Source organism: Gnatocerus cornutus, chromosome 10 (genome assembly GCF_029298725.1).
Source record: "Gnatocerus cornutus isolate USDA-ARS CGAHR chromosome 10, icGnaCorn1.1, whole genome shotgun sequence".
Classification (NCBI taxonomy): Eukaryota; Metazoa; Arthropoda; class Insecta; order Coleoptera; family Tenebrionidae; genus Gnatocerus; species Gnatocerus cornutus.
Window position 1 is genome coordinate 7,407,093 of NC_142242.1, and position 24,131 is coordinate 7,431,223.

At 41.6% G+C, this 24,131-nt stretch overlaps 2 protein-coding genes across 9 annotated transcripts; both read right to left on the reverse strand.

Annotated features, from left to right (window-relative positions):
• Positions 1-433: 433 nt before the first annotated feature.
• On the reverse strand, positions 434-13,353 carry nAChRalpha6 (nicotinic acetylcholine receptor alpha6). 8 transcript variants are annotated; one of them, XM_088047940.1, is made up of 11 exons: positions 13,269-13,353; positions 12,122-12,261; positions 11,715-11,759; positions 11,354-11,398; positions 9,846-9,955; positions 8,373-8,553; positions 4,987-5,062; positions 4,662-4,856; positions 3,781-3,867; positions 1,248-1,357; positions 434-944 (listed from the first exon to the last, which is right to left on the reverse strand). In XM_088047940.1, exons 1-11 carry the CDS (start codon positions 13,333-13,335, stop codon positions 459-461), a joined length of 1,542 nt encoding a protein of 513 aa, XP_087904066.1. In that variant the 5' UTR covers positions 13,336-13,353; the 3' UTR covers positions 434-458. The 8 variants fall into 8 exon arrangements, with proteins under 8 accessions (XP_087904066.1, XP_087904067.1, XP_087904059.1 ...); XM_088047941.1 differs by lacking the exons at positions 3,781-3,867; positions 11,715-11,759 and adding an exon at positions 3,235-3,321; XM_088047933.1 differs by lacking the exon at positions 11,715-11,759.
• Positions 13,354-18,516: 5,163 nt separating this feature from the next.
• On the reverse strand, positions 18,517-23,721 carry Cont (Contactin). Its single transcript, XM_088046877.1, has 13 exons — positions 23,585-23,721; positions 22,862-23,418; positions 21,803-22,811; positions 21,651-21,753; positions 21,421-21,602; positions 20,940-21,368; positions 20,752-20,892; positions 20,530-20,702; positions 19,606-20,481; positions 19,385-19,553; positions 19,202-19,335; positions 18,972-19,155; positions 18,517-18,895 (listed from the first exon to the last, which is right to left on the reverse strand). The coding sequence occupies exons 2-13, from the start codon at positions 23,411-23,413 to the stop codon at positions 18,795-18,797; spliced, it is 4,053 nt and encodes a 1,350-aa protein (XP_087903003.1). The 5' UTR covers positions 23,414-23,418; positions 23,585-23,721; the 3' UTR covers positions 18,517-18,794.
• Between the last annotated feature and the right edge of the window lie 410 nt (positions 23,722-24,131).

Sequence of the window (24,131 nt, forward strand, 5' to 3'; positions counted from 1 at the left end):
TGTTTTAATGTAGGTGGACACCTTTTATTTGTATCAATGGGCGAACAAAAGGCAGACACGTGTGTACCTCGAACTAAGAGTACCCTACCAACTGGCTACTTGCGTACTTGCGCGTGAGTACTGTGTACTGTGGTACTGTCTAGCTCTAGAGTGATTAGCGTGGAGGGTGCGAACTGCCCAGTTGCTGGTAACTGACGCACGATGGACGATGGAAGAACCATCATATTTCGATTCGCTTCGATCGAGCGACTCCCAGTCGCAACCGCAGCAGCAATGCGCGGGCGCCTGCACATAGGTGCCTGCCTTTTAGTTGTCAGTTCAAATGTTCCACAGGAAGGCACGTTCGCTGTTTGCACACGCTGCTGTGCCGACACGATACGCTGCTTGTTTCTATGCTTGTTTGCTTGCTTCTTTCTTCTAAGCTTGTATCACAGTAAACGTTCAAAGTCACCCTGCGCCTATTGCACGATTATGTGCGGCGCCGAAAGCAGCACGGCCACCGTGGCGATGATCGTGAACATTGTGAAAATGATGAGACAGAACCGATCCACCACCATCGCGGCGAACTTCCAATCGCTGATCACTTCGGCTTCTTCGTCGGCTTTCTTCATGCGGTTGGTGATGAATTGAAGCTCTCGCAGTATGTGTTGAAGGTCGCGTTGTGTGCCCGAACTGGGAACTGCAGCTTCCTCGATCGTTGTCGGATGGCGCATAAACGTGCCACCTAAACTTGTCGTCATCGAGGCGTTGTTTCCACCCGTCGACACGTTGCGGAAGTCGTCGTCGATATCCAGTACGTTTGCTAGAAGGCTTTTTGAAGATCGTTCCTTCAGCTCCAGTTCTTTCATTCGACTGTTCATCAAAATCGTTTTGCGCGTGATTTTCTTACCCGGCCGACTCATCCCCAGCATCCACGGTAACCATTGCAAGAATACCGTCTTGATCTGAACAGACCCAAGTACAGAAGTCAAAATCTCACCTTATCCTGCCTTCCATAAGTTCGAGGACCACAAATAATGGGTTAAACGAGTTAAAAATATCTCCGTGACGCATGTTGAGCAAAAAAAACCGGGAAAGCTATTGAAAAGCGTTGGCCTTTGTCTCTGCCATAAAAGACTTTTAATTTTATCAGCGCGTTTGCACGCACCAAGTGTCCACCATCCTAGAACTTATTGGCAGTACGGCAATTGTAGTCAGTCCCGGCGCATCCACCAAATTTACATCGCGAAACAAATCTCGATACTCACCCACTGAGGCATCTCGTGGATATCTGCAGTGCGGTGATGGTAATTTAGCACCACCACGGTCAAGACCACTGATGACGCTACCATGAACATGATGCAGTTGAAATAGGTCCCTGTAACAGCCGATTTATGAGCGGCTGTCCTCTGACGCAACGTCATAATGTCAACTAACTACGACAAGACTACCAAAAGTTACGTTTACACTACACTACGAACGAAACGAAAACTAGTCTACAGGAGAAATCAAATAAAATATTGATATATATGTACAGTCGTTACGCCAAGCACAAACAAACACTCTCCAGAATCGCTACTTAACATTGTACTTATACATTTAACGAATGAGTTTACCTAATAGTTACAGTAATACACAATAATCAAACTATAAACACTCACAAGCACACAACGCGCACACACAAACAATCCACATTAGATATACACTAATGTAAATGTGAACTACGATCGTACCCTCCTCAAATTGTTTCACAAGGGCTGAAGAAAGGCCGAGGTCGGCGCGGCAGAGTCGTGGTCAATGGACAACCGCCGACGCTGCCACGCGAACTTATTTACGCGCTCTTCGGTTATGAAATTAGTTTATCGATCCGATTTATTAATAATTAAGTTCATCAGGTTTCAGATGGGATGAAAGCCAAAGAACAGACCAATAGGACAGGCAAAGCGTACTGACTGATGCACACGGACATGTCGAGTGATCAAAGAGAAAAAGAAAAAAAGTGACGTTATCGAACGAACGGCGCATTGCTACCGGTTTAATTAAAATGCTTGTTTATGTCTGGCTTAAGACTGCATGACATTACCTGGTGTGGTCGCCGTGGCCTTTTTATGGTCCGCGATGCTCGCCTGACGTTAGCTAGGCTAGCCACGGCTCCACTCCATGCACCGATATACCATTGCATTACTTTAACACAAACATACAGTTTGTTATGTTAGTTACGGTCATAGTTAGTCATTTGTTAAAACATTAACCCGCTTATGCCCGAAGAAAATTTTTTCCAAGGAACGAAAAACTCCTCCTTTGGCGGAGACAAGGTGTGGAGGAATGGTAATGTGGGCATAAACGGATCGTGATATTTTAATCCGGCGTTGAGCACCGGTTGCCACGTAATCGATATATTTATGTTTAATTGTTTAGTGAATCGTTTAGCGATGTACAGTGTACTTTACGTACATTGCACAGATCGATTAGTTGATTCAGTTCAGTTGCTAGTTACTGGTCGCCATTACGTTATGTAACGAGGAGGTAACGAATCATCATAGATAATATAAATAATAAAAAAAAAACAGAGTAAGTAAAATACAAACAGTAAGTATAGGAAATGAAACATATCAAACAACAAAACATACAGATAAGATACTCCTAGTGGGACAGAGCCATTTGATACTTGGAGGTAAGAAGGTCATTGGCATACAAGAGTGAGTCGACGAACGAGCGCACCCTAGACAGCCTAGGCAGTAATAAGACTGAGTTTGAGTAGCAGCAAGAGACGCAGGTTGATAGAGCGGCGCAACGCCGTCCTGTAACACAGGTGACTAGTGGATTGTGGTGGTGACTGGAATAACACAGAGGACTGAACAAGAGTGACTAGACCAAAAAGGAACCTGGAGGGGTACGGAGCCGTCGTGACGGCTTTATAACTCGACGAATTTATCGAATAGTAGTTAGAAAGTTGGTAGTTTTAGCCTCGGCGCAGTAGCCAACCATTCACCCCAACACAGTAAGAAAAGCTCTAGTCAGAAAGGTGACTCGTGTGGCTGTGGCTGTGGCTGTGGCTGGGCGAAGTGCTGTTACGGTCGACGCTCGCAGATCGCAGAGCAGCAGCGCATGCAGAGCGCGGGCCCGTTTTCGAGGTGTTTTAACAGAAGACAACGGTCGTCGACGTAGAACGTAGTAGGTAGATCGGGCCCGCGCCCTCGCCCGCCGTGTGTTTTTGCAAATAAAAATAATCAAGGACTGATCCGTGACTCTAACCTATCAGGGGCACAGCGTCGGACGTCTGGGTTATCACGTGCGCCACCAGCAGGGAGAACACAGTCTGTGACAACAGGATAGTCACACCTGCAACAGATAGTGCGTCACGCGAGGCGTCTGACCTGTGACCTGTGCCGCGAGACCGCGAAGGCTATCATTTTCGGAAATTATAGCCCACAACTGCCGTTCTGCCGAGCTGCCGACTGCCGTCCCTTCTATCCAAGTATCCGATCCGGCTCGTCCCGATACGATACCGAGACAAAGAGGAAATGTTTACGGCGACCGTCCTATTTTGCCGATTCAAAAACGATTTATTTTTAGGAGAATAAAACTAGTTATCCTACGACAGCACTCGCCCGCCACCACCTACTGCCTTAAACATTTCTTCTTTGGTCGCATCGAATAAATAAAACTAATGAAAGCGATCGGCTTAAAACAGTCGCGCGCGTACACAACAATCACATATACACAATGAAACACATATGTCATCAGGCAGCACTGAGGATGTAGCCAGCACAGGCAGGTCAGACAAAGAACGGTTGGTACCTAACAAAGGAATGGCGTCAGATACTTGGGGCAAGGTTTCTGCCACGAGGTTCAGGAACACAGTCAACGAGAGCAAGATGGTCACTCCTGCAACAGAACACAGCTTGAATAGGGCAACGGACGGTGACCTAAGTACCCGGATCAATGCGTGGAACGTGAAACGTTAAGTGCCTTCGGTGGTGGTACTAATAATAATGAAAGATGGGTACGCTTGCGCTAAAGTCCTGGGTGAGGAGGCGCGCCTCCGTCTACTTACCTGGGGCGCGTTTGTGGGCTATTGCTAGGAAAAAAGGGTCACGTGCGGATGGGGCTTGGTGTGAGGACTGCATGCTGGCACGGGCACAAACGCCGAAGGCCCTCCAAGTATCAACAGGCAGTCCGGCAAGGGACACAGGGCGTTTAAACACACGATGCTCCCAGGAGGCCTAGCATACCTATCAACGGAACTGCATCGGACGTGGTTGGTATCTTTTCAGCTACTAGGTTGAGAAATACAGTCAATGAAAGAAGTATGGTGACACCTGAAATGAAGATTTCGAATTTTGAACGTGTTTGTGTTCCGTCCAGGATCGTATCATCGGGTGGCCGGTTAGGAGGAACTGTACTCGCTATAGCTGACGGAGTGGCAACGGGTTATTTATAACTTTTTTTTTCATGTTACAACAGTGTTGATGTGTTGGGCCGTGACATGATGTGCTCGTATGAATCTGTACGTCGATCGTACGTACGTACGGTCCGTGTAAATGCAGTTTGTACTGTAGCCATGTAACATTATGACACTGCGCGATGCGAGTGATCTAGCATGGCAGTGTTGTCAAGCGGCACCCACACAACACAGGAGTGCAAACACACACAGTGCGACACAGAGCAAGGATCAGTACCTAATGTGAGCTTCTCGCCTGAATCCGGTGGCAACGTGAAGCCCAGTAGCGCCATGGAGGAGATGAGCACGCAAGGAACTATGAGGTTGAAAAAGTAGTAGAGCGTCCGCCTCCGGATCTTAATGGTGAATGTCACATCCACATACGGCTCGGGGCAACATGCGTAGACTATGGTGTTCTTCTTCCCGGGCATCCCTACAACAGCCATAGAAAATTCATTTCTTCACCGCCTCCAACAACTTGCACCGCGGTTCGAAATCGCAAAAACGCCACCTTCTTTGATGGCGTTTTCCGATCATAACCGTCGTGCAAGTGCGGCACCCACCTATCAAATACCATTCTCCGTTTGTAATGAAGTCTGATAAATCGCCTCCTTTTTCGGAATTGAGGACCAGGTCGAGCTGCAGAAAACTCATACATGTAACGCTCGCCAGATCTGTTGCGGTAAATCTAGCGAGTGCTACATTTTGTTTACAGGATACATATGCATGAATGCACGGTCACACATCTTAATGCATGGTTGTTTTAGCGGGTGGACTCTCTACGGGCTTTCTTGATATAAGGATATACGACAGTTGTCTCCATCACCATCTTCTTATAGGTGGTATGTCATGTTATCAGAATTCTGGGTATCTGGTTGATCTCGGTCTTACTCGAATAGCATCATGGTTTGTTTGGTGGTCGGTTGCAGTGGTAAGCAAGACATGCAGATGACAGTCGAGCTAAGTTAGCTAGTTCGCTTAGGCGCTGGCGACGTGCGACATTTTGATTACTTTTAGTCGAACATGCGCGCGACCATGCAAATGGGAATGGGGATGTTAGATGTATGAGTCGAGTTATGTACGGGCATTTGCCATACAAGAAAAGCGAAAACTTGGCTCACCGGAAGATGATTTCAATATATCTAACGATACGAGGTAACACGGGAGGTGCAGAATTGCTGCGTGCCGTTGGTGCGGGGGTTCGCCGGTAACGGGAACGTCATAGGTTGTCCCTAGAGTTTGACCAACTTGTTTCTTTCGATACAAGTTAATCAAATATCTTTAAGGGACTGACCTGCAAGCTACATCCAAAAAAAAAGGGATCGTGATCCACAATTGCCACACCAAACTGCCGATGTTACTCTTGACAAAAACTATAGGACAAAAACTATTCTGATGTTTGAGAAACCTCGGAATATTTCTTGCCAAATTGTACACTACTCAACCCACCTCGAATGCACCTGTAAATCATTTACCCGACAGTTTAATGTGGAATTGTAATGGATATTGGGTACTAACTACAATTAAAGGGACCACAACGTTACTCTAACTACACCGAGGTCGCTTTAGTTTTGACGTACAACAGGAGTCGTAATGTACATCTTTATTACATCACAATTTCCATTACAGATGAGAAATTTTAGCAGTCAATACCAGTAATTTCAAACGGAGACGTCATTCCAAAGTTATCAAGTTCAATTGTACTAGTTCAACATAATACACAAATGGTAGCTGCAGTAGCTTGTTTTGAAACTGCGTTGTCTATCATTTGAAAAGTGAATATGATACCACTCATTTTAATAAAACAACAATTCCACGAACCGACCAAATTGGTACATCCGTTTCTGGAGTTAAAATCTCGTTAGTAAATAAACACCACAAATCCGTTGTACATTAAAACTTTGCAATTTTCTACGATAAATGGGCGCCACTGTAGAAATAAGAGCGTTATAGACTACCGGAATGAGGCGAAGTGTTCGAAATGATCGACTCAGAAGCAGCATGCTTACACAAATATAAAGGCCCCCAATTTAGGGTTGTTGGGTGGACGCGTTATTCAAAATCCTACCATTCAATTTCGATAGACATGCATAATCGGACCATGCGTTAAAGGGATGTAATAATATATTCAAAAAGTGAAAACTTCGGATACCTATGTTACTCTTCTATACTAATTATCCGCTCACCGTACTGTAACATAAATGGCTTTAAATAAGGTGCACACACGTAAGTTTTCCTGGATCTGTGTCCAAAATCACATCGATTTTATTTTCTACTGCATCAAAACTAATACAAAAATAGTTAAAAAACACAAAATGCACCCTTAAGTCAACCACTCCTTACATATAGAAACGGAGAACACTGTATAATCCCTTGAGGAAATAAACGTAACTCTCTTTTGGTTGTCATTGGATTATTTAGTAGTAGCGGACAGATTTCATAGAAGAAGGGAAACGTCGGAGATAAAACAACAAATATAAAAGGCGAAGCACATTTCATCAAGTTATACATAAGAAAAGGGACGCATAGAAAGCATTTAGACACAATTAAAATGGAAACCTCGCCAACCATTTTAATCCGCATTAACTTATATTTCGTAAAGCGCAAAGCGTGCTGACACAAATCACTGGTTATATTCAGTGTTTTCCTCGTTTTGCTGTACCACATTTGATTAATTTAACTTCGACATAACAAAGTTATTCTCTTTTCTCTTCATAAATTTACACCCGACTAGCCATCTAATCGGTGGAAAGGTCATTTGTGCAACTTGCGATAAAGTATTGGATTTTGTTGATCGAGTTTTACGAGGAAAGGATCATTTGGATTTGACACCGGAACATTGTGGCACTGGTCGAACTGTTAAAGAGACTTTATGGCTGTTGAACGTGTGCTCGAGAGATACAGCACGAATTTCTGGAACTCCAATTCCACGCAACAAGCTTTTTGATAGTCGATCCGGAAATTGTTTTGCACAAGTGTCGATCAACGTGTTCGGGGAAATTAAAATTCGAGGAACGCTCTCTATCTTTGCTCTGGTTTCCAACAATGTGTCCAACTCTCAAAGAGAAATTTGTGTAGCGTTTTATATTTGTTGTTTAGTCGAGTATTGATCCTGTCTTCGAGCCACCCATAAAAAAGAGTAGTTTTGCACCATGATTGCACATCCCTGCCATAAGCAACTAGTGTCAATACCTCTGCTAAAAACTTCACGGCGAACTCATGGATCGAAGGAAATGGCTCAAAAGATCGGGAGCCCAACGGTCGCCTTAGGATTAAGTGGACGGTATAAATTCAGGTCACGGATCAGTAAAGTCAATAGCAGAGACATTGATTGCAAATGTGCTCCATGCAAAATAGTAATCTAACGATACAGTCACATGGTTCCCAGTGAGGGCCGTCGCACCTAATAATGATCGCTGATAAAACCTGGCGTAGCTACAAAGTATCTATGGTTGTTGATGAAATCGTACAGAACAACCATTAATCTTCACATCAAGTAGAATCGACAAGGAAAGTTGCTGATGACGGGAGGAGAGAAAGTGTCCTGTTTGATACCAATGGAACGTTTAGATAATCGAATCAGTGGTGTAGAGAGAGAGAGGAAGTGTAATAATTGACACAGGAGAGAATCTATTTGATGTGAAGATGTAAAGTCTGTCTGTAGAGAATTTGGCCGGAACGAGAACGCGTAGCCGCGACGATCGTCGGTCTATTCTAACATGAACACGACCACCCGAGCAGCTAGACGTGCACTAGGTCTAAGAGGGCATAAACAGCGACCAGTCGTTGCGGTAACGAGCTGGTAAATCGAAGAATATTGTGACTACGACGGCCGGTGAGCCAGGCCAGCAGGCAGGCCAGACGGCAGCGCGGGTGTAACGGTGCAGTGTGGGAAGTGTGAGGCGTGTGATGTGGTAGCAACAAAAAACATGTAACATTACAGCAATACCTGGTTGCCGTCATAGGTCCAGCTACCAAACTTCATGTCACAGTGTTGGTCATCAAAGGGGAACCACGTAATGTCTATCTTGCATGTGCTCTTGAAGATACCCGGAGGGACGTACAAGCAGCTGCCGTTATGTTTGACCACAACGTTTGTTTGGAAAGTCCCGTCGAAACCCTCATCAGCACTTCATAACAACATAAAACGTTAACATCGCCGCTGTAAACTTAGTCATGCTGGTCGCATCGTCAGACCGTGAGACCGTCAAACCACCAGACCGACAGACCGACTACCAACTGACAGGTAGGTGTCAGAGTCGGGAAGAGATTGCGCGTCGTTCTACATGCAACAACATCCAGTGCTGCCACCAGGACCTTTAGTCTGGTGTGATTACAACAACAACAGCTAGTCCGACATCTTAGCTACATCGCGGTTGCGGCGGCCAAGCTAGCCATCTCCGTTACTATCTCGAGATTCATCTCACCGGGGAGCCGGAAGCAGTTATGTCCTTTATCTTATGCATTTACCCTTCAGGTTTATGTGTTGGCCCGTGGCCTTTAGCTGTTGCTTTAGTTAAGTACTTGTATTAAGATCTTGGATTAAAGAATCGCGCTGTTAATTACTTTCTGATTTAATTTTTCTTCTCTGGGGTTTAATGAAGTTTTTAGTAGTTTATACTTAGTGCTGTTAGAGAGAGAGTTTTCAGGGACGTTCCGGCCCAGCAGGAGTCGAAGTCTCAAGCTGCTACCGTCCGCAGAAAAACAGAACAGAACTTTAGTATACATGCAACCTATCGTAACATAGATCATAAAGTGGGTGATTTAAGCTAGATTAGAACGAAAAGAGTGCGGCTGAGGTATCAACCTGTCGTTCGACTCCAGAGGGTCGGAAGTAGCTGTGGCCTACAGCAACGGCTAGCTGTCTGTGTACTTCCCGCCCAATTTTCATCGTTCGCAACACACACTCTGACGAAGCATTCTTTCACTCTGCCGTTTGCATCTGCATGCTCCTCAAGCGACATTGACAGTTCAGTTGCCTTTTGCCTTTGTCGCGAGCTTAACTAAATGCGTCACAACATAAATCATCTTCTCTTCTCAAACCCTTACAGAGCAGGCAGAGCAGACTTTCAATTCAAATTGAACCACCGATCATGTATGGTCAAAATACCAGCTCGCATGAAAACGGAAAAGTCCTTGCCTACATCACTACTGGACTAATTAAAAACATACACAACAAAAAAAGAGCATAAAAAGCAATGTAGAGAAGGACGATCCCCAGCAATGATGTATCGACTACTCTACACTCCCTACAAACTATCGATACCAACAAGTTTTAACAACTCTCAGAACTCACTGCCTTACTGACCATGCATATAATTTCGAAGTAAAGTGATGTTAGCATATATAAAATTAAAACACTAAAAAGCACACACGATTCGAAACAAAAACTCCATTCGAAACATGCCACTAAACTTGTTACCTGTTATACATGAGAACATCAGGCTTCCACAGCTTGTTTGGAGTAATCCGTAAGTCTTTGACCCCGCCGTATTCCGATTCGTTCCATTTAAGGTTATAGTCGTTCCATTCCTGCATGAAAACCAACAATACGATTGCATTAGAATTTTGTTCCGTTTGCCTTTGGAATATGTTGAATTATTACAGATACGGTCTAGACACGTACGGGTAACTCTGAGTTGAATCCCTTTATCCGAAAGAAAATACGTTTTTTACTGGAATATACTCAAAGTTGCCTGCTCCCTGTTTGACATCTACATAGAGACGACATTTAGTGCAAGTTCTGCGAGTGTCGGAAGCTCGGCAAATGCGTTACAAGGCTTCAAGCTCCATGCTGGTGGTGGTAAATACTATTGTCTAGCATCGGTTTCCACTGAATTTGAAATTATGCGAATTGGAAACTGGAGCTAAAGACAATTGGCACAATGGCTTCTTTTCTTAGCAACAAGCATTAACGAAGTGGTCTGACAACATGCATGGGAGGGTAGTTTTAGTATCTTGATTTTAGCGGTTCATGTTTAGTGTATAATTTTACAGAAATGTTTCAGTTTATTGTAACCAAAGGTGTTTAGTCTTCCGCATATGGTCAAAATTAACACAAAAATCATCTCGATCATCTTCTGGATGTAAGTATAACGAGAATAGGTAAAGGGGTAACCAAGGACTAAAACATGGAAAATGGACGGGATTGCGCCCCAGAAGAATCGAATTCAACTAAATATCTAAACGAAAATTTCTATAACTATTTTTTACCAGAATCGCTAAAGAACAAAACAAAACCGCACCTAAATCTAATCATCATAATCAGTTGATTAGTTAAGAAGCATAATTATGTTATGTAGTTTAAAATATGTCACACACACGGCAGTAGACCATAGTAACATACGAACTCTGTTGAATGGATTAATTGATGAATTTCGGCTTCAGATATGAAAAATACTGTGTCGAGCGGATCTCACATCGACACCGACTCTTCTGAATATCGCTAGTTACAGGTCTCGGCTACGGCTACGACTACGCTACCGCTACTCGGACCATTACGGCCGAAGCTGTCGTTGCCGATACCGTGGTATCGCCTGCGATGTTTTGCCGGACTTCGACAGCAACGGCCTCAGGCAAAAGGGACTGGAGAGTCCAATTCCGCACGCAACCGTGACACTCAAGACACTGGTTCTGGTACTGGTTGGACTGGTACTGTACTTTACTGGACCGGGCAATGCTGCAACAACTAACTCAACTTTACAGGAGGCATACTGGCATACGCAGCTAGAAGGACCAATGGGACCGGCGTGAGACACAGCAATACAATAATAATTACTAGCTCGATATATACAGATAGGAGAGCACACCATCATTCGGGTGGGTTCGACCAGCTAGAAGGAATGAAAGAAGATTGAAAACAGACTGAACATAACCAACCAACTGCCGTGTGTGTAGATATGTTTAGTTATTTAATTGGTTTTCACTTACCAAAGAAAGCCAAATATTTGTTATTAGGAGTTGATTCTTCTCGTCCTATGGTAAAACAATAAAAGGGAAACATCGGTAGTTAGTCACATAACAAGGCATGCATCGCACACACCGGTCGAGTCTCAGGGTGTCTTTTCTCAACATCCAGAAACTCGGTCGGCAGTGCTCGGAGATGTTAATAGTCTTTCGGACAACGGAATGGCCGAATGATCGAACGACCGAAAGAACGTCAACATCGCCGTCGTGGGAGCTATATATACGTCCATAGCCACATAGCCCAGAGACAAACACTAGTCATGGGCACCTAGTGTTCGCTCTGCTTTTAACATTGCGGAGGCCGGCTGGACCACATGGCACTTACCAAATTCAACCACGCGTTTGTCGTGAGAATCTGATTCTTTTCGTCCTACACAGGGGAAAACAATCATAAAAACAACAAGGCAGTATCTTATAGTGAACCCTCTCTGGTGGAGTATTTTACTTCTTACGACTACTATTACAAATTAATCGGTTATCGTTAACAACGCCAACAGATATCGACCGATATTCATATTTACATCCGAACAGGTCCTATCGCACCCATCCGGGCTCGACATACGTCGATAAGACAGCATTCACCCCCAAACAACAGAGAAACCATTAACAATACCTCATGTCGTCTTATCAACTAATTGTGTCGCCCTTCCTTTATTTCCTGTCTCTCTACATTTACTTTCTCACGCCCTATTCTTAAATTATCACTACTGCCAAAAATACAAGTATACTGACCACATCAATGATTTGCTGCAAAGTTAGGCCGAACTTGACTTCAAGAGGTTCTGACTCGTTGGCTACGGGTCTCTCCAAGACATTATAGGGCCCCAACAAGTTGTTCAGTAGCCGCTTCTCGTGCGGCCCCTGCTGCGAACCTGCAACCGAGTCCGAAATCCTCACTCTCACAAATTACAAATCATCACAATCGATCGATAACACAACAAATTCGCAACAATACAAATTAACTATTTTCAAATCAATTCTCCCTCTCTGCTCAACGTGTGGACTTAATTTTAGGCTACTCAATGGGCTTTGATCTCGCAACCATGAAAAAATTACGTCACATCGCTGGAGTAAAATTTTCTCGACACTGAATTTAATAACAAAGAAATCGAGTATTGGGCAGGACCGAGACTTTAAACGATTATTGGACGGCTCCGCAAGCAACTGGGATATTAGAATCATTTATGAACAGTGTACACATTAGGAGAAACACGGGCACATCGTTAATCATAGGTAATTACGAGTCTTAACGCGGGTGCAACCAAGAAAGGGGCACGAAAACTTCAAGTCGAATTTGTTTATTTACGACGACACATAAAGATCGAAAAGTTTCTAATAGTTGCTGAACTTTAATAACAGCAGCAACCAAACAAAATTTAAAGTGGGGCTTTCTTGCTTGGTCCCATCACGTCAAGCCTAATTAACTTCGTATAGCACTCGAGCTTGGAATTATAATCGCGACGTTGACAAATTCATCAATAGCGTTTTGAAAGTTTTCAGTTCCCCTTTTTCAGTGAGTGATGTTAATATGGGGTATGACCTACATGAACGGGATTGTGGGATTATATCGATCTGAAAACGTTGAAAGTGATTTAAACGGTACGTGACACATGCCAATCTTGTGAGGTGATGCTTCTATTGCTCCAAACTATTAATTATTCTTTATGAGGGAGCGCGCTAGAAAGTCCGAACTAAAAGTGTATGTGTTATGGTAGTCCGACGTGATTCTGAGATGTTTTGTGTCGGGCGGTCGTTGCAGATGACAGCTTTGTGTATAGAACGTCCGAGTTAATATGAGATGAGATCGTAGATGAGTTGAGACTCGAAGGAGGCGCTTGTCGGTGTGAATAATTGAATGGGATTGATGGTTAGTGTTTACCTGGAGGCATGATGAAGAGCAGGAAGGCTGTGGCCAGCAGCGCCAGCGCTTGCTCGCTCCGGACCATCCTAGCTCGGTGTGGGGCTGCTCATGTCTTCGGCGACAATCCTCCGGACTTGGCCGTCATGCCCCGGAGTGTCGGCGTCCGGGCGTCCTGAAGACACACGCCCACCGTCCCAGCGGCCACTGCTACTAGCTGAGTTCGGCGGGCGCCACTCGCGGAACCACACTGGCCATTTCAGAGGACCAAGACGAGGTAATGCACACCAGCTGCAACACCTCGCCAACACTCGAGATACGGACTCCGCTCGGTGCTCTGACCGTGCTCAGCAGGTCGACTCCGCATCAAAGGCGGATCGATACCGGGGCTCTGCGCGCGCTTCTCCCGGGTATGCGATTCTGGCTGCCGCCGCCAGCACACACCACCGCCGCACACAGCACACAGACGACCCCAGAGGCGCAACTCCAACCCTACTGCCTACGGCCACGACTGCGGAACCAACCACCCTGAAACTTCGTCGCAACCAAACTTGACGAATCTTCGAAAAACGCAACACAAAGGATTACAACCCCACATTCAAATTTACCAACCAGAATTAATATTAAAGCGAACTGCCGCTTTTCCGACTTGCAATACAACTCTTGTACTGAAATATTGCATTCCTTACATAACACTCCTAACGCAACTCAAATGTGTGGTAGGTAATGTATCTGACAACCTATAAACCAACCTTCTTTCCCCTCTAGTCATTTCCAACCACACATAACAGCATTCCTTCTATTCAACTCCCGCTAATATCGTCATATCTCATTTGTCAACTAATATATAAATATCCAACTGCAATTTTCTATTTTCGATCGTCTCCAGAATACCTATTTACTATTTACATTCCATTTTCATAAACTTGCCACTGTCACAACCAATTGATATTTCTGCACTGATAAATTCCGATCCTGAAAATGACATGTATCAATTTCAAAAACTTGTACCCACACTACTCAACTGTAAAAATATCAACTTTGCAATGATTTACATGAAAATCCGTACAAACCATGAGGAAATTACTAATATAAAACAGAATTAATTCCAACTGAATACCCGGCGCATCCACCATTTTAATGCCCAATTTAGACTTGTTTATTGTTCTCAATCCTGTGACTTTTCCCCAAATTTCGAATAAATAAAACCGACATGAAAACGTTCTCATAAGGAAATTAAACTTTTTGATGTAAATAAATAGATTTATCCACGGACGAATTTTCAACTTCCTATATGCAACTCGTTTATTGTTGGCAATATTTAGATGAAAAAATAAATTAAATTCCTCAAACTACAGAGGCCCTTATTTACGTTCTAAAAATATTGCCACCGTCCGCAAATAACTTGCCCTCGATCATAAAAAATATACGTCCTCAGTTTTCAGAACGCTGAAATCCGTGTTAGGTTAAAATCACGTTTAAACTCGTCTAAAGATAAACCGTTCATTTTGTGAGGGTGATAAGTGGAAGTTTTCTTCGGCATAAATTTTTTATTTTTTCGGGTGTTTTATAGTAAACCGTGAGCATCGTTAAATTTAAAGGAAAGAGTTTTAAATTATGAATAAATTAGTTATCATTCGTGCTTTTCATACTAATGTAGTTAGCGGAATTAACGAGATAATTATTTGATGTTTGGCTGTACCTGCAATCGTATCAATTATAATCAGTTGTCATTTAACTTTGCGCTTTCGATCAGTCTCGTCCCCCGAAGCAAATTATTTTAAAGTCAATCAAAATTGTAGGAGAAAACCTTTTGTGAAAAATTTACATAAAATTTCAGTTTTTTAATTGGAACTAATAATTGCCCTTCGCAGTATTTCGCGAATATGAAATTTAGAATTTTTCTTTTAGTTTTTAATTTCCTCATCCGAACATTTGTGCATTTCTAATTGTAAAGGCCACAGCGTCTCGTTATATTGTAGCAAATTATAATTTTTCGATCTTCCACTTTCGTGTTAAGACCCTTCGCATTGACGTTACGATCATTTCATTATTTTCTGCGTCTTGTAATTAATTTAAAAGCGTCCTTGATGTTGCATTAATTTCGATGTCTTGGTGTTCGTTCATCGATAGCCCTCGAGCGTATTCGCAACGTCTTAATATTTTTGTTTATTTTCCACGGACAAATTTCTCCGTCATAAAACATTTACGGAAGAAGCGTCCTTAATATACTTATATATGAAGAAATTTAACCGCGATGCCTGAAAAGTGACGTTTTTCATTTAAGTATTTTGATGCCTAAATAAATATTTAAGTTGGATATCAAATGCAAATATCTATTTAGGTGACTAAATATTTGAAGAGATGTTACTTTCGCGAGTTTGTTAACGCTCCAAATCAGACCATTTTCATAATTATTTAAAAATTTTGGATAAAAAGTATAGACTACTCCCATAGCGTGAATCTTAACAAGCAAAGGTCATACATAGTTGTATTCCTTTTGAGACACGCAAATTTTACATTGCATGCTTCATTTAATTCTTCGCTAAGACAACGATCCGAAGTTCGCCGTATTAACTTTACAAATAGATGGACAACGCGCATCTGACTGAGCTGTTTCCCCTGTTCCTACTGCCCCAATTTCTTGCTCCAGATAGCTCCTCGTTCATCTATTCTGTATGACATGCTCACTCTCTTCTCCCTTGCCCCTGTCACCACTTTACAATTCAATCAATGATTTTGCACCTCCACTGTACTTTCACTTTCTAACACGAGTTGCAATCGCCGCACAGAAATACCATCAAGAATATATTAATAACAAAACAACTCAAATGTAGGTCAGACTTTCAGTTTTTGGCCCCAAAAATTTGTTATATTGTTAGGTAGTCCCTAATTTAATTATCCAGGAGATTACACATCGCCAGTTGACACAAAAATCGGAAATCCACATCCTAATCACATTAATTCGAGTATTGTTTATTGTGGTGAAGTGATGGTAAAATAACTTCAATTACGATTTTGATCCATGGTGGCATAAACCAATAATGGCTCATCCAAATATTTTTTCGTTTTGGGAGTGAGAATAATTGACGGTAATATACAAAGGCGCTCAGAGTACAACGTTCCCGTTTTCAGCTTTTTCGATTTTTTGTAAAACATACATTTAAGTAAAACATCAAAGCGTTTGAGTACTTTGAGGCGTTAGAGCACAAATCACGTTCGAAATTAAAAATATGAAGCTAAAGAACAAAGCTGCTATGATTAAACGATGTCTGAATGAAACGTTTGACGTGAAAAATTTTAAAATGAGTCTAAATGGTTATTTACATTCTTTTATTGTTTGTTGCTTCCTTGGAAGAAAAGTGTGTGTTCAAACAACATTTTTGGACAAAATAAATTAATTAACTTGCAAAAATTAAAAAATTCTGTTTACAAAGTACGTTATTGTATTTGCGAATTCACATTAACAACTTTATTATGTAATAATGTCAAATAATGCCTTCAAGGAGATGAACCAAATACGGAATACTATTCTATTGTGAGTTGCTTCAATATTGACATTTTCAAAGCGCTCAACTAGATCTCTCAGGAATTAAACGCGTTATTAAGATCTCGAGTTGACTTAACTTACGTAAACATTACTCTTTTCAGCAACTTCTGGATGTCTTTCATTTGAAATTTTCAAATCGAAATTACGACTAAAACTCCAGTTAAAAGACTACAATGATGATTAAAACCGAAAAAATCCAAACCCCTGTCGCCTTTATCTTTTCATCTAAAATTACGATTTCGGTTTCGCGTTTTATTGTTTCATAAAATTGCACAGTAGTAGTTTATTTTAACTTCTATTTTTATAAAGTCAACAGGTGGGAGATTTTAATGAAAAACGACACGAGTGAAAATTGTCTGAGAGTGATTGCTCAAATTAGAGCCGTTTGTTATTTTAATTTGTTGTTGGCAGAAAAAATCCCACTGTGGGTCTTGAGCAACTTTGTAACTTTTTATTATTGAATCGTCTAGATATGTTTCTAAGAATTACAGCACCGCAATAAAAAAGTTTGTAGTGGAGTGTGGACAACATAAACAAACGCCCTACTGAGGTCGCACGATAAAATTTTAAAAAGCGTCCCTCGTTGCAGTTTTCTCCGAAAATCCACTTTCATCTCAACAAAGTAACTTTTAGTAATTCAATCTGTACATCAAATTCGCTGTTTAGTTTTCATATAATACAATATTTCAGAAAAGTTCTCGGAAAGCTTTCATTGTGGAAATTAATGAGAGTATTCGCAATTTTAATTGAATCGTCCTTTTATCACAAAAATCTAGTTAAAAAGTAACAACTTTAGTTGCGCGAAGCTTCATTTGTAGTAAAGTTTTACAACATACAACCATAGATCCAACTTTAAACCAGACAACTCGAGGAATTTTCGGGGATCCAAAGTTATTTAAACAATCCACTGCTTTTATTACCGATTTATACTAGAAATGTGATTTGTTTTAACGGTCAAAAACCGCACAGAAACTGTTCCTTATAAATACGATTTATAGCCTTCAGCAACCTTAATTAACTCGTGTAGTTCCAATCATCGATACGATCGGTTTTATCCTGTTGGAAAAAAAACTCATTTTAAAACAGACATGTTTGCGCTTTTTTAATAGATAAAATATACTCTACTCTCATTGTTCGCTCAATTACTTGCAACGTACGAGAAATAATTAAAAAGTACGAGCCGTGGAACGTCAAAAACACGAGAACTAGTAACAAAGTTGGGCAAATTTAAACAGTCTGGAAAAAATATTGAATTAAATCAATTCTAATTTGTTAGGTAGTTACACGCTACGTCGAAAGCGCGTATCTGAAACTGAAAGCAGAATAATTATGTATAAATGTTTGCTTTTCAGAAGACACCGGGAAACGGTCTCTTAAAATAATTAATGCACATTCCGTTTTAATGAAATCAAAAACCTTTTTTAGAGTACGTATTTTACAGCGAGGGTGAAAGTTTGTCACCTTCTCAATAAAGTTGTCATAAAAGTGTGATTGTGTGCGCGAGACTCATTTCAAATCAACAGCGACATCACTTTTCGTTTACAAACTGAAATTTTACTGGTTTACGTCCAGATTGAGATATTTTACGACGCGTTTTATTGGAAGAGGAAGATTTATTCACTATTAAGGTGGTGTCGCCATCTACTGCGCGTCCTGAGTTTTAAACTAGAAACTGTCTGGAGTTCATCTCAGTTTGAAGGGTGGAAAAAAAGACACAAGTTTATTTTAAAAAATCTGTATATTTGTTTTCTATAATATATAAAAATCTACAACCCTTGTTGGACGGATTCAATGATGATGATTAATTAGACTGTTTTCCTGAACACATTCAAAAAATATTCCTACTAGAATTTTCAGACAGGTACAAACGATACTTTAGCAGTCCTGTTAATACTAAGGCACTCAAATCTTAATTTAGTAAAAAATATCAAAAGGTGAAATGGCTGTGAGTGTAAGAAATATAAAAATTAACAAAATAACTATCACTAGAATAAATGTCATGTTGTTAGTAGATGATGCAGCAAACATGCGATGGCGATGGTTATTACAGACAATGGTTTTAACTCTTCACAAGCACTTCTGTAATATGATAGAGGACCTGCAAAACAATCACATAATAAGCACATGAACATAGCAAAGCCAAACTAAGTTAAATTAACGTGTTCTAGTCGTACCCATGCGAAATTTAACTTCCGGCGAACTCATGCGACCATCTCCACCATTAGAGAATGCAAGGACACGCATTCTGTACGTTTTTCCGGGTTGTAGATTATCCACGTACGCTTCAAGTTTTCCACCAAATGGTTTAATTGTGTCATTTGCTGTACTTAGATCTTGATCAAACTCCCAAATACGAATCTAATGAATTTTATTAGTTGTGGTGTCAATGAAATTCGATACTTACCTTGTAACCCTTCAAAGGTTCTTCTTCTAGGGATGGTTGCACGTATCGCCATACAACCTTCACCGTCGAAGGGTTGATACCAAAGACGTGAACCGATGACGGCGGTTTTTGTGGCGCTTTTCTGAAGGTACGTTCTGTAAAAAAAATTTAGAAGAAACTAAGGGAGGAAATTAAGAGTCTGACCAATGAAACGTTCACTTTCGGGTCCTTCACCGGCTGCATTGTAAGCCATAACTTTAACGAAGTAGTACGTGTCGGGCTGCAAGCCGACAATAAGAGCCCAAGGTCTCGTCGTCCTCGATAAATAGTACACTGCACTCTGTTCGGCGCCATCTTTTTTCCAGTATTTGATCTGCAAAGAAAGCATCAATTTTCGAAAGTTTTTTGGTAAAAACTCCACTTACACGGTGGCCAATGAGTTTTCCTCGCACTTTTTCCCTTGTTTGTTCAATAGGTACCCAACTGACATTAAGTGCAGTGGAGTTGAAGGATCGTGCCACCACCAACTGAGGTGCGACTTGTGGCATGTCTTCTGCAGAATAAATCATAAATTCTGGACTTATAGGCCCGACACCGATATCATTAATAGCTTGGACTTTCACCACGTATTCAGTGTAATAATATTCCAAGGGGATATGCACGACTGCCATCCCCGTATTTCCGAACTCTTTTAACTCCAAACTCTGGAAATCAGCCTCAAAGTCTTTCCTCTTCCAGAAAATCTTGTAATAAATCCCCGGTCCATTCTGTTCGTCTGATTTTAATGGCGCCCAGGTTATTGTGAGATCACCAATTTTACCACCACCTCCACCGATATTGTATGGGGCGATGTATGGTCTATCTGGAGGAGTAGAATGTCGTGGACTCGGTGCTGAGAATAATCCCATTCCCCAAGAATTCCAAGCGGCTATTCTAAATTCATACGTCGACCAAGGTGTTAGAATATTCTCAATCATAGCCTCTTTCTGGCCAGTGTATCTATCAATCTCCCTGGCATAGAGTCCGTGGCTAATATTAGTCCAAGTTTGGTTCCAGTTCGTTCGACCACTAACTGTGTAACTATTAATTTGAGAGCCATGAGTTGCACCATCTGTCCAAGTTAAAGTGACCGAGCTCTTTTGAATTGTAACTTGAACACCACCAGGAGGACCTGGAGGACCTTCAATTATCACGATTGACTTGGAGGAGATTCTACCAACGGTGGACTTCACCACGCATTCGTATTCACCAGAGTCGGTAAACGTGGCGTTGATGACACTCAAGTATCCACCATCGATTCTCTAGAGAAAAGGAATCAAAAAGTTAAACCCCGAAGTCGTTCAACATACCAATCTATTATTCGAGTTCTTCACATCTAAGTCTCTAATTTTCATCCCGTTGTGGGTCCAAGTGTAGGCGATATCTAACATTTCTTCCGTCTCTGCAAGACATCTAAGTTCGAAGTACCGACCAACGGTGGTTACAATGCGAGGATTTAAATTCTCAATGAGTCGTGGGCCGCCTAAATTGTGGATTTATACCAATAAAAGATTTTTTGTCATAAAACTTACGTAAAACAATTAAACGACCTCGCGACTCGTCCATTCCAAGTTCGTTACTTGCAGTGCAAGTATAAACCCCTTCATCATCTCGCGATACAGACTTTATAACTAAATTGCCGTTTTCTAAGATTCGTCTGTGTCCTCCAGACCCTTAAATCAAACCGCGTAAACTTTGACTACTTCCGAATTTATTTTACCTATGACATTCCCATCTTTCTTCCACACAAACCGCGGCCTTGGAGCTGCCTCTGGATTACATTTTATGACAACTTCTCCTTGCTCAGCTGCGTAAGTCTCTGACTCCAAAGGATGCTTTTTAAACGTCGGTCTAAACGCTAAAACTCTCAGTTGCGCAGAGGAGTACCTCGTCCGTAAAGTGTTTGAGGCTCTGCATTGGTACATTCCAGGATCTCGCTCTTGGTTTAAGTAATTAATCTTCAAGACGTTATCCTGAATTTGGATACGATCCCGGTCTTCAGGATCTAAGTAACCCATAACTAACTGCCGACCGTTTTTCCACCAGGTATAGTTCACGTCTGGAATACCAAAAGCTTCACAAGTCCACACCATTTCGCCTTTACTATCGACGTGTTTGTCAGTCAATGGAATCGTGAAATTTGGCTCCGCTGCAATTAACCCCTAAATAGATAAGTTCGCCAAAATTTCTGATGATCAAACCTTGAATATTTAGAATGAGACTGTTCTCAGTGCTGGACCTGTCATTATACGCCCGGCAAACATACTCGCCCTGATCTTCGACCTGAACGTGAGGAATAGTTAGAACTCTGTTATAACTAGAAAGTCTGGCAGATCTCGGAAGAGGTGCTCCTTTTCTCGTCCAGTTATAACTAGGTACAGGACTACACAAAAGAATTAGATCAAATCAAACGATTCATTTTTTATCTTACTATCCAAATGCCATGCATTCCATTCTCACTTCCTTCCCAGCGATTGGTGCGTCAGGAAAAGCTTTGGGAAAGTTATTTGGAAACTTCAGTTGTTGATAGTTTGCTAAAATCAACGCCATGAATCAAAAATCGTAGAAAAGAACTCAACTCACAGTGAGGGTTGACCATTAGAGGGAAAAACGGCCCGTTTCTCCCGGCGTCCGAAAAAGCAGACTGGACGCTACAACTGTAATTTGCTTTATCTATCGTTTCCAAAGCGGAAAAATATAACGCGCCATCATAAGAAACAAACACTCTCTTATCCTCTTCGACGAAATTCGGGAAATAGTCACGGGACCAAGAGTACCGAACTGCAGGGAAATGATGAGGAGGATCACAGTAGACTGATTTTCCCCAGTTTTGGTCCCCAGCTTCTGGTGATCGTTTCAATACGAATTCTAATATGAAACCAAAGTTGAGTTGGACACTCTCTGAGATGATTGTGCCGAATTTGTTTATGGCTTTGCAGTGGTACGTTGCGTGGTCACGTTTTTGTTGAGGGTCGTTGATGATAAGCATTCCTCCACTCGTTGTGTAGCGAGAATCAAGAAGAGGATCGATTTTCTTGGCTACAAGACGATCGTTTTCGTAGTCTTCTCTGTACCACTCGTAGGTAGGAGTAGGATAACCTCCTGCCAGACAACTTAAACTGACGTCGTTATATAATTTGCGTTTTGACATGTCAAAAGTGGCATCCACTGGTTGTTTAATGAAGTATGGTCCTCTGGGGATCCTCTCCGGATTTGTAATTTCAATACCGTACGTGTAGGTGCGATCATCTGAAACAAGTCTCTGGACGCTTCGAATGTCTGCTTCACAGATAAAAAGGAGGTGCTCGTCGCCTCGCACGGGTTGAAAACCCCAATGCATTCGTTCTCGTGAAAAATTATAGGCGAGGAAATCTTTTCCATACGGGTCAGGGACTGGGAGAAAAGCGTTCTCCATGTTGATGAATGGGGTTCCATCGACATTATTCCAATAGTTAGCAGATTGTTGGTGGGCCCCAATGTACCACCGGCGATGCTGCGGATCTAACACGTTTAATTGATTGATCAAAAAACCATGTTCTTCTGAGCTGCCAATAGAAACCAAATCTGAGCCTCCCGACTCCACAGTGTATGTCTAAAATAAAATTTATCATCGTTTTGATAAGGATAAATTAAAAGTCATACTTTACACAACCGTCTTGCGTCTTCATAGGGCCGCAACGGCGATCGAATAAAACGGTAACAAGACTGGTAAAACCGAAACCAGTGCTCTGGGCAATGGATATCATAAAAAATATCATTACTTAGGTCATTGTTAAAATATCCTGGATTATTCTGCCCATACTGCGGTCTTTGGTTGTACGGTGTATCCTGACCATAGACGCCCCCTTGGTTGTTTAAACCACCTTGTTGGTTATATAAACCGCCTTGCTGGTTATATAAACCGCCTTGTTGGTTGTATAAACCACCTTGCTGGTTGGGATCGCCTTGTTGATTGTACAAACCACCCTGCTGGTTGTATAAACCACCTTGTTGGTTGTAGTTGCCTTGATTAAATTGGCCTCCTAGTTGGTTAGTATTCAAGTCTTGTTGATTATACGGCCCTTGTGGGTTGTACGTCCCTTGTTCGTTAAGTTGAGTATTCTGAGGGTCATAGGGCTGTCCCTCCTGGTTAAACTGTGAATCTTGTGCAGCAACCAAGAGTGCACAGCACCCAAGAAGATACAGCCTGGACATAATACCTGTAAATCATTCATTATAATAAAAACCAGGACTTTCTAGTGTTAAAATCCGCCAAAACAGTGGGAGTGGCAGGTGGCTACCAGAAGAATGTAACCTCAATTAGATAAATATACAAAGAATACAGGTGGAATTTGTTTGTAAACACTTATCAGACTTATCACTCACCAAATCATATAATCCTAATCATAGATAAGATAATAAAGGCAACAAAAATTAGAACAACCGTTTATTGTACCATCACCACAATCAAAACAGTCATCGTTAGAAAGAGACGCAACGAATACATTACAGTGACGCCAACCTAAATTGATTTTAAAAGCTTTGAAAATTGCCTGGAATCCAACCATATGGGCGCATTTTTTAAACCTCTGTGATTAGGATAAATTGGTAAGGATCTGGCAACTACAGTGCGTGTAAATTTATTATTTTTACGTTATTTAAATTCTCAATTTTTGTATCTTTGGGTTGGTCATTCTACCAACTGTCATGCATGTCAGAACACCCAACACCCTGTTAGTCACTCATTCATAATTAGGTAAATTAATGTTTTTTTAATTAGGGATAAAAGGGAAACGCAGGTCACTGAAGAAATATTTTTACTTTTAATTAAATTTCAGCTAAAATAAGTTACTACTGGTGGAAATTGCTGGAACTGGAATCCACTTTTCCAAATTGCTTCAGAAGTTATTATTTTTTTTTTATTTTTTGTTGA

Bases quoted from the DNA above. Each gene is read 5' to 3' on its own strand.
- Cont (XM_088046877.1), bottom strand. From the start codon at position 23,413: ATGTCCAGGCTGTATCTTCTTGGGTGCTGTGCACTCTTGGTTGCTGCA. The intron at 19,336-19,384 runs GTCAGACTCTTA...TTTTTTTTACAG, and splicing joins CGAAAGTGAACGTTTCATTG to AACGTACCTTCAGAAAAGCG. The intron at 18,896-18,971 runs GTACGACTAGAA...ATTGTTTTGCAG, and splicing joins GGAAGTTAAATTTCGCATGG to GTCCTCTATCATATTACAGA.
- nAChRalpha6 (XM_088047940.1), bottom strand. From the start codon at position 13,335: ATGGTCCGGAGCGAGCAAGCGCTGGCGCTGCTGGCCACAGCCTTCCTG. The intron at 12,262-13,268 runs GTAAACACTAAC...ACTCGGTTGCAG, and splicing joins GCTCTTCATCATGCCTCCAG to GTTCGCAGCAGGGGCCGCAC. The intron at 3,868-4,661 runs GTACTGATCCTT...GTTCTGTTGCAG, and splicing joins AGGCGAGAAGCTCACATTAG to GAGTGACCATCTTGCTCTCG.